This window comes from Primulina tabacum, chromosome 15 (genome assembly GCF_025594145.1).
Source record: "Primulina tabacum isolate GXHZ01 chromosome 15, ASM2559414v2, whole genome shotgun sequence".
Classification (NCBI taxonomy): domain Eukaryota; kingdom Viridiplantae; phylum Streptophyta; class Magnoliopsida; order Lamiales; family Gesneriaceae; genus Primulina; species Primulina tabacum.
Window position 1 is genome coordinate 6,335,892 of NC_134564.1, and position 10,408 is coordinate 6,346,299.

Here is a 10,408-nt window from a genome sequence, read left to right on the forward strand (position 1 = left end):
ATGACTTCGAAGCGTGCCCTTCTCTTTTCTCTCTTGTGTTGTATTGTTGTGTCTTCACTGATCTTCATCCCTATTTATAGCGCGAAGTTTGATCGTACAGTGAGACTCAATTATTATATCTGTTGCATTTTGAATCTGTTCCTCGAAATTTGTCTTGTCCTTTCTGGAACACTTTTGTCTTTAAGCTCTGATCCAACGTCCATTATTGTCCTTTGACTGGACAAAAGTTATTGTACCTTTGCGCACAGCTGTATTCCACTTAATTCATCTTGTCTTGATCTGCAACTGATTGCTCCTAACTGATGTTCCGAACTGGTTAGTTGAACTGGTCTTCAGTTGGGCTGGTGAAATCAGTTGACTCGTCAGTTGAACTGATTTCACACTTGTTCAGTTGAACTGATCTCAGTTGGGCTCTTCATCAGTTAAACATTCTTTCGGCTGGCCGGGCATCTGAGGTTCTCCTGGTGAATCACTTATCAACTGAACATTCAGTTGAACTCATTTACGACTCTTCAGTTGAACTAGTTCAGTTTGGTTGATCAGTTGATGCTTTCAGTTGGCGTCTTCGACAGCTTCAGTTTTGGCTCGTAACTGATTATTTCAGTTTCAGGTATCTGCGCACTAAGGTAGATTATTAAAAACAAACAAACAAGTTTTGTTAACATCAAAATTAAGATTGCGAACATGAAATGTTTCAACAAAGTTGTTGTTGTCATTTCAGTTTCAAGTTTAATACCTTTGAACACGTTAGTTTTCCACATAAGTTTGATTTTAAATTGAATAGGAAGTGAAGTTTTGAACACATTAGTTTTCAAAAAGTTTGATTTTAAATTGAAAATGATAGAATGTCTTTAATTCATTATTTGTTTTTTTAAAAATTTTGGTGAGTTATTTTACAAGTTACCCATTTTTATCCAAAAGCATTTTTTTCCGCGTATGCACGAGTAATTTGAGGCTCGAATATCTTATATTCGAATTCGAGATAGATTCGAAATTATTAAATATTTTGGCTTAAATTCGGTTCGAATTAAAGCTCGAGTTTGGCTCGAAATATTTAAACATATTCGCGAACTATTCGAATTATTGCTCAAAAATAAGTACTCGAAAGAATAAAAATTTATTTATTTAATTAAAAATTTAATTATATTATATTAACAAAATATAGCAGCTCGCGAAGTATCGAAAAACTAATTTGAGCTCTAGTTTTACTCGAAAAAAGTTCAAATATGTTTGAGTTTGGCTCGAATTCAATAAGTTTGAATACTAATTAAATATTTCTCGAATCGGCTTGATTCGTATACACTGAGTTCAAAACTTCACATAAATCTCCGATTTATTTTAGAAAATTGTGTAAAAATATTGAGCTGACTTCGACATTCACCTATTGAATGTTATGAGACATAGAAAAATTACAAATCAAATAGGTGAGTACCACCTCAACAATATTTAAATAAGTGTGCACAATGGGTGTACAACATATCAAAATTGTATATATACATATATTTATGCATTCTTAGGCTATTTCCGACAACAAAATCTATTTTGATACAAGTTTTACACTAAAATAGTATAATTTATGCACCAAATACAACATCTATAATCAACCCATTTATTTCAAATTTTACACCAAAAAGAATATTATCTCTGAATATTCTTTTTATTTTACATATATTAAATCAAATCATTCCTTAATTATTTATAATTAATATAAATAAATAAAGATTAAAATAAAACCAATAATTAAACATTTATTTATAAAATTAAATGAATATTTATAATTAAATTTTTATGTTTAAATATTTAATTATTAAAAAAACAAATAACTGTACACAATACATATATATATATATATATATATATATATATATATATAAATCAAGGATTTTTATAGTCTGTAGTGCACATGTTTCCTTGTCATCTAGTCCTCAAATATAAATCAATATTTTATAGTGTACACATACATAGAACATGGACTTTATTGTTGAAGCCTCCCACGTTTTAAATTTCCTATTAAATAAAGCATAAGCTCAAATCTTCTGTGTTATTAAAATTATGAAAAAATCTGTCAAAATTTTATTAGAATATAAAATTCCGACGGTAAAACTTTTATCGATACCTGTGTTTTTTAAACTCCTAGACATTAAATTAAATTTATAATGATCAGCCGAATTGTATTTTCGATCCCAATTCTCACCGAATTCCATCAAATTCATGCTTCCAAATACACTAAAATTATGATTTGTTCGAATTTTGATGAGTTTTTTTATTTTTTTAATTAAATAATTGATCGAGATTATTTTACAAATTTTCCGCGTAATAACAAAGACCGAAACACAAACAAAGGTACCTGCCCAGCCCTGCGTACAAGACTTGATTTGATTCGGAATGCTTTTCTATTACATATATTTGTCGCAGAAATGTTCTGTCTGTCCAGTTGGAAATGTCACAATTTGTGTCGGGACATTTTCTATATAAAAAAAGGACAAAATGGTGCACGCCCAGCAGCTTTCTGCCCGTGGCACTGCTGCTGGGCAGCTTCTTCTTGTTTTTTTTTTTCATTAATTGTTTTATTCATTTATTAACGAAATAATTATAAACGAAATTAAAGATAAAGTTAAAAAATATAAATCATTTTATTTAGATAAAAAAATAAATGAAAAGAAAAAGTTAAAAATATAAATCATTTTATTTAGATAAAAAAATAAATGAAGAGTAATAAAATAACAGTGAGACTAAAAAAATATTTAGTTGACGAGATATTTGATCGTTGAATATGAAATATATAAAAATTGAAATATTAAATTGATGATGTGACTAATATGTTTGAACAAAAAAATATTTGATTGATTCATATTCTATTAGATTATGTGGGATTATATCGATTCGGAATTTTCTTTTATTCCAAAACATAACTTGTATTGTGTGACACATCCTACAGGTCATTGCTGTTAGAGTAGATGCTTTGCAAGTCAACGGTTGGCTAGGAATTTATTGATTCAAGTGTAATAAACAATCTTCATTTTAATATAATTTAAATTTTTATGGTCTTGTTTTACTTTATCTGTATACACATGCAATCAGCATAGATAAAGTCATTGATTATACTTTAATACAAATGAATCGTATTTCGATGTTGAAACTCATTTGTAAACACTGTATAATCTAAATTTGTTCCTAGTCGATTTAGCCGCCTAAAACATGGATAAAGGTCGCTTGAGCTCGAGACTAGCATATGTGATGTTGTGTACCGCGTTTCTTGGTAAGGGTATAGAGATGTCCAAACATGCAGATGTGTAGTAATATGATGATTATACCGAACTACCCTTCCTCGGACTTTCCAAGTGGTTATCATTCATCGAGAGGATAAGTCTGTGGTTATGATTGTACACAATTAGTCCTTACGACCCGGGACAACACTGAGGCTCTATTGCTAGGGCTGTGCTTTGACTCGTTTACCGACTCCAGGAGAGTCATCAGGTGGCGAGGTTGGGTACAGTTGCGACACATATAGGAGCCATTACATTGTAGTCGGGGATTCACCTCTCACCTACGGGTGTGGATATCCTATGTGATCTGATGAAATAATAGTGCGTGGAATCTCTGGCCAGAGTATGAAATGTCCATTGGAGAAGGAGTTCTCTAATGGTACATGCGATGCCACTCTTTATATGTATCACATAGTTATCGAATTAATATGCAACCCTCGATGAACCAATGATTGCAGATTCGATCGGGATATATGAGATGAAGGGACCGTAGTGTACGTTAATCATAATCGACTGGTTCTTGCAGGCATTATCAGTGATACCTAGAGAATTATGGGGCGATACTACTAGACGCTCTTACCATGATTCGATGAGTTTAATCAGAAATATGATTTCTGACATTCTCATGATCAATAGTTGATACATAGAATGGAGCAATTAGGGTAAGCCCGAATAAAGAATTATGTCATGAATCACAAAGATTTGTGAACTCACGGCTAGCTGTATCCCTGAACCATTGAGGGTCACACAAGCACTGGATCATTTGTTCCCGTTGAGATAATAAATTCAATGAGTTGAATTTATATTATGATATAGTAAATTCAAGGTGTTGAATTTATGATAATTAAATTTTGAGAAATTAAATTCAATGAGTTGAATTTATGAGATAATAAATTCAAGAAGTTGAATTTATAAAATTTGGAGGATTTAATTTATTAAACTCAAAAGTTGAGTTTATTAAATATTAAATTTTGGAGTGATAAATTCAAGGAGTTGAATTTATAATTTAAATATTAAATGCAAATGTTGAATTTATAAAGGATTTAAATTAAATGTAATGGGTATATGTATAATGGGCTTGTAGGAGTATAAGACCAACATACATATTATTAAGGTTCTTAATTGGACTTTAAAAGATTAATTAATTAATTAAACTAGTTGGACTATAGTATAATTGATTAATCTCATTAATTATTTAATAAAATTAATGGGCCTTAAGCTTATATATATGTATATTAGACTTAGGGTTAAAAACAATTCATTCACAATTTTTCGAAAACCCTTGCCTCCATCACCTTGAGATTTTTGAAATCCCCTCTCCCAAAAGGCTCTCAATTTCGGCCACTTCCTTTTAGAAAAAGATTGAGCCGTCTCTCAAACTTTGATCTCCAACGCTAAAACTCCTTACCAAATATTCTAGTGCTATTTGGAAAAGGAACAAATCTTCTGGTCGTGGACTTGATAGAAGGATTGAAGGAAGAAATTTCTGAAGAAAGTTCGTAGGCAATCAATCAAGAGCTATCTCCGCTAACCCCGGAATAGTTGGTGCCGTGTGAATCTTTCATCAAAAGTATAAAAGTTTAAACTCCCTATGAATGTTTAATTATAAAACCATACGAGTGCTCAAATAAATATTTTGATTGTTAAAATAAAATAAAAATTTTAAAAACTTCCACTGTGTTTGGACACGAAAAAACTGAGATCCTCTTCTAAGATGAGGTTAGGTTGTATTTGATTGGTTGGACAGCATTATGATTTTATCAATCAAATTGTTTAATTGTAATTTTGTTTATTTTATTTTATATTAACAATCATCAAATTATTAATTATTTATCTCATATATATTTAAAATTCTTGCATCTTAACAACAATATTAAAATATTAGAACTTAATTAATCTAATAAAATAAATTAATTCAAACAATTTTATAAAAATGAGATTCATTAAATTAGTAAATACAACAAATGATTTAGTAAAAACAGTAAAAATTAACTACAATTTTTTTAATGAAACTCGTCATTTTATTAAAATAATTTTTATGAATTAAGTATAAAAATTAAATTATAATAAATTTAATAATTATTTATAACACAATTATTAAAAATAGGATCTATTTAATACAAAATTAATAAAAAAATTAGCAGTTATTAAAAGTAAAAAAAATACTCCATGTAATCCAATAATAAAATTATATGATACATAATTATTATAAAATAGAATCCACTTAATCAAAATTATTAAAATAAAAAAAATACAAATAAATCATGGCTCGTCAGGTTCACCATCCCGGCCAATATAACATTCGGGGTGGTGCAGGGTTGAAGATTCTCTCAAGACTTTCAGGTTTTGACCAATACTTTGTGCCGTATCAATATTACAATCATCTATACTTCTATATTATTTTATTAAATTTGAGATACTTAGAATAGTTAACTTTGGTATCATGATTTGTTTTAATAATTATATATATTAATAAAATGTTAAAATTTTAATGTAAGTTATATGTAGTTCAGCTGATAGAGTCATTGTTTCTTGGGGTTTAGGTTATAAATTCAATTCTCACTGAGGTCATTTTTTTATTTTTTTATTTTTCAATTTATTTTTAAATTTATATATCAAAATTACAGTATAGTACCTCACTATTTCTTATAATTATATTTTGATCCTCATTTAAATATAAATCAAATGAATTATAAAAATATTATACAAGCAAGCAACGCGTGCATCGGTGCACTAGTTTGAACTAAGAATGATGATTGCCACAGAAGAACACCACGTACAAGTGTGCAAGCCTAAGCTCGATAAAATGTATAGAATTATATATAAAGTAGGTCAACAAACTCAACCAATTACCAATGAAATTGTTGAATGTTTTTCTATCTTATGCTAGTGTCGGAAAAAGAAAATGCAATCAACATTAAATATACGGAGTGGTGCTCAAATGTATGTAGCAATAGTAACATTATATCCGACTACAGCATCACCGGTCATAGCATCAAACTTGTACGTTTGCGCGATAGCATAGCCACGCGCAAAACGGAAGAGGCCTGTGCCACCCACGATTGACATCTCTCGAACCGATTCCATTGCGCGGTTGATGCTCAGAAGGCTAAAAGAACTGCCATCATATATTCCATCTGTGAACCCATAGTTTAGGACCATAATCAAGCCGAAGTCTGCCTGCCCAGCGGATCCGTACATGCCCCTGGCTCGGCCCACGATCTTGGAGGTCGGATCCGGCCCCATAGTTAAGGGGTCGTCTATCATTGTCAACATGCCAAAAAAGGTGGAGGAGTTGTTGGTTTGAGGAGCTTCAGCAATTCTCGTTGCAGTTGGATTCTGCCCACTCAAAATGTCATGAAAGTAGAACTGAAGAGTCGTGATCACCTCTGTTCCGGTTTCGACCCGCTTGGCCCACGCAATTGGGTCGTTGTTTTGGGCTAGACAAGCCCATGAATTGGCTGCAGCGAAGAAGATGAAGATTGCAATTAGGAGATTCACTCTTGCCATTTGCTGCTGTATCTGTGCTGAAAATTCAAGACTTTGTGATCTTTATATATAGAGAGGACGCTGCAGCTAAAAAAGTAATGCAGAGTAGTTAACTAAACTAATTCAAATTGGACTTTTTGGGGCTTTGTTCCACAAATTAGCTAAGAAGTCTTGACCCTGAACAAGAAAACAGCACTACCAACTCACTTCTTAGAAATACGAAATGCAAACTTTCAAATTCTCATCAACCCTTTAGCGAAACAGTGAAAATTCTTCACTGACTTCAATGTGTAGGACATGCTGATTGAGGAGACAATCATTTGGGGGAAAAAAACTAATGCATTAATTAAAAGCTGTTGCAGTTGCACTTCTTGACAGAAACTTGAGCATGCATCTAAAAAATTACAAATTCTGGTATTGTTTGATGGTCTATTCAACCAACTCATAACAAATGTAACACATTGAAATTAAAACAAAACATAAATTTTCTTAAAATCTCGATTACAGTGTGCTTGATTTACCCATTTGTAGATATTTTTCAATGTTTCAAGGTAGAAATCTTGGAGGTTTTCTGATCTTTGTAGCTTGCTCAAAGCCATAAGCAATTTCAATTAATTTAGGCTCAGAGCCCTTTAGCCCGCCGAAACATATGCCAATAGGCACCCCTTTGCCATCATATGCGGCAGGAACAACAATTCCTGGGAACCCACCAATGGCAAGAACCGTGGCAACATCTGGTCCGGCAGCCACCAATGCATCCAGCTTATTCTTTTCCATCAGCTCCACAAATCCGTTTTTCGATAACTTTTTCATATTCTTTATCGCTTTCTTTACCTCTTTTCCGGTCCCATTTGTGACTTCAGCAGACAGAAAGACTTGTTGGCCAAACTGCTCTATCATTTCCTGCAACTCGGTCATCCAAAATGCTATTACTCCTTGCGAAAGACTCACTGTATCCACCATAGTAACAGATAAGTTAAAGCTGAGTGCTGGTCATAAATGTTTTGCATACCAGACGAGAGAATTTATTGTTGAAAGCGATTACGTCTGCCAGGGATCGAACAGGGGAAGCCACGAGTTCTTTTAGGTAAGCATTCAAGGATTTCTTGAATTCTGCTTCCAATGCAATTTCTTCTCCACTTGTACTGAAATACATGCTGATATGGGCTATTTCCAAATTATCCACCAAGACTGCACCTTCAAGCCTAAAATTGGAGAGAACGTGGCACAAACAAAATTAGCAATCCAGTTACCAAGTTGAAATAAGGGATTCAACTGATAAAATTTGACCTTAAGGTTTTCAGATGGTTTTCGAAATCCAATGCAACATTTGTATCAGCTATGAGAAAGAACGGATCCCTCACAATACCCAGTCTCTTGCCCACAAGTCCATTGGATTTTAGAAATTTGGCATAACCACCATAAGGGATGTATTTTGATGCCTCTCGAGTAGCTTTAGCGTCCCAGTAATCAAATCCCACGATTGCATCCAGAACATAAACAGCATCAGATACAGTCCTACATATTGGACTAATTGTCCAGCCACATTCAAGTTCATTCCGTTATTCTTCAGCTCCAAAGTTTTGTGCTTTCAAGGTAGCATGAAGTAAAATTTGTGTTGCTTACCCTACAGTATCCTGTCTGGGACTAATTGGAATCACCACACCTCGACTTGTGAGCCCAACGGTTGGTTTAATCCCGACTACCGAATTGTAACTGGATGGACAAATGATCGAACCATCAGTCTCGGTTCCCAGTGATACAGTTGCCATGTTTGCGGCCACAGATATTGCTGATCCACTGCTTGAACCGCAAGGATCAGCAGATAGAACATAAGGGTTCTGCACATTATTGAATATAAAATTATCGAAAGTCCAAACTGACAACAAAACTTGTCACCTCATCTCATTAATGAAAAAAATGTTTATAATAGGAATTCTATGCTTGCAGACAAATTTACAGAAGGATCAGTTAAATTACAACCGGAGTAAAAAAAGAAGTTAAACACAGCTTTCCAGTTTCGTTTTAGCTGCAATGCATCACAAGCACTAACCTTTCCTTGTCCCCCTCTAGCACTCCAACCATTCGGTGCATTTGAAGAACGAAAATTGGCCCACTCACTCAAGCTGGCCTTCCCCAGTATGATCGCCCCAGCTTCCCTCAACTTCTTTACAACGCCTGCATCTCTCGGAACGATGGATCCAAGTAATGCAAAAGATCCTGCAGTAGTGTTAAGCTTATCCTTGGTTGCGATATTGTCTTTCAGCAGTATAGGAATCCCATGTAATTTAGGGAGCACTGAACCAAAATCTCTTGCCTCTCTTTCTTGATCCGCCTTCTCCGCTTGATGGATTGCATCAGGGTTTATTTCTATAACCCCTTTGAGAAGTGGATTGAGTCTTTCGATTTCTGCGAAGTAAAACTCAACAAGCTTCTTTGATGTCAGCTGATTTCGATCAAAAGCTGTACGCAGGTCATCAATGGTGGCTTCCTCAATTGTAAAATCCATAGCATGCACCAATCCGTGGAAGAGAAATCCAGATAACAAAAATGAAGCTAACCGCATAATCAGTAGCATTATCGATTACCTCTCTTTCTGGTAGCTTTTAATTATACAGGACTTATTGTTGCTGACTTAGAAATGCCCGACTGGGAAGTAATCTGGTTGATTAATCCAGGGGGAATCACTTTCTTGACTTCCGTTAATGGTGTGAATTAAAGTCAAATACAACGTTAAAAGATTAGATTTTGATGGTATTTTATCATGGGACAAGATCCAAGAAATGTCACCAGTAGTTTCTGTAAGAAATTGAAGTGTCAGAACAAAAAAGTACCAGCACAAGACCTGGAAATCTCATTGGAGAACGGTTGGAACTGATTTCTGACATTCTCAACGGAGTAATCTGTAATCAGTAAAGCAAAACAATTTCGAAGTCGGTCCCGTGAGGAAGGCCGATAACATGGGCTTGCTTGAAAGGAAGGTGGATTATCCACCGAATATTATATTATTTTAGTGTAATTTTTAACTTCAAAATTACACATTTTTTAGATCAAATATAAAGTTTTTATTCAATTCATTTAAACTTAACTTTAAAAAGAAAATATTAAAATATTCAACATTATTTTATTTACAACAACGATTTTATTCCATAAATTTTTTATTTATAAAATAATTTAATATAAGAAAATCTTACACTTAAATTATAATAAAAATAATTTTATTCCTAAAAATAATTAGTTAGAAGTTCATTTTATAGCAATAATTAATTCAAATAATTTTATTGAAACTAATTCTTTATTAAAATTAAAATTTTGAATTAAACATAATTTGTATAGTGAGTTAAATATCAAACATAAACCTATTATACAGTTGATTTGAAAAATTAACATAATACATCTCTATTGCATGAAGCTTGTTCGTGCCAGCCTAATTTATTTTCACGTTTTATTTTGTATTATTATCATTTATGTGTTGAATATTCATTATATAAATTTTTAATACAAATAACATATTTATAACTAACTCGTACAATAATTTTATCAACATTAAATAATAAATATATTTAATTTATTTTAAACAATAAATATAAAGATTTTTAAAATATTTATTAAAATAAATTTTATATTCTTTAATCCAATAATAAATTTATTTG

The 10,408-nt window shown here is 32.4% G+C and overlaps 2 protein-coding genes across 3 annotated transcripts; both read right to left on the reverse strand.

Moving 5' to 3' along the window:
* Nucleotides 1-6,161: 6,161 nt before the first annotated feature.
* On the reverse strand, nt 6,162-7,416 carry LOC142527196 (dirigent protein 23-like). Of its 2 annotated transcripts, none has more exons than XM_075631932.1 (2): nt 7,277-7,416; nt 6,162-6,793 (listed from the first exon to the last, which is right to left on the reverse strand). In XM_075631932.1, exons 1-2 carry the CDS (start codon nt 7,278-7,280, stop codon nt 6,204-6,206), a joined length of 594 nt encoding a protein of 197 aa, XP_075488047.1. In that variant the 5' UTR covers nt 7,281-7,416; the 3' UTR covers nt 6,162-6,203. The 2 variants fall into 2 exon arrangements, with proteins under 2 accessions (XP_075488047.1, XP_075488048.1); XM_075631933.1 differs by having other exon boundaries at nt 6,162-6,727; nt 7,277-7,412.
* LOC142527195 (putative amidase At4g34880) lies at nt 7,098-9,746 on the reverse strand. The gene is made up of 5 exons (XM_075631931.1): nt 8,809-9,746; nt 8,382-8,596; nt 8,046-8,285; nt 7,768-7,960; nt 7,098-7,658 (listed from the first exon to the last, which is right to left on the reverse strand). The coding sequence occupies exons 1-5, from the start codon at nt 9,331-9,333 to the stop codon at nt 7,302-7,304; spliced, it is 1,530 nt and encodes a 509-aa protein (XP_075488046.1). The 5' UTR covers nt 9,334-9,746; the 3' UTR covers nt 7,098-7,301.
* Nucleotides 9,747-10,408: the final 662 nt, after the last annotated feature.

Excerpts from the sequence above, each read along its gene's own strand:
- LOC142527195 (XM_075631931.1), bottom strand. The coding sequence starts at position 9,333 with ATGCTACTGATTATGCGGTTAGCTTCATTTTTGTTATCTGGATTTCTC. Across the intron at positions 8,286-8,381 it reads CCCAGACAGGATACTGTAGG|TCCAATATGTAGGACTGTAT; the intron begins GTAAGCAACACA and ends CTGGACAATTAG. Across the intron at positions 7,961-8,045 it reads AACCATCTGAAAACCTTAAG|GCTTGAAGGTGCAGTCTTGG; the intron begins GTCAAATTTTAT and ends CTCCAATTTTAG.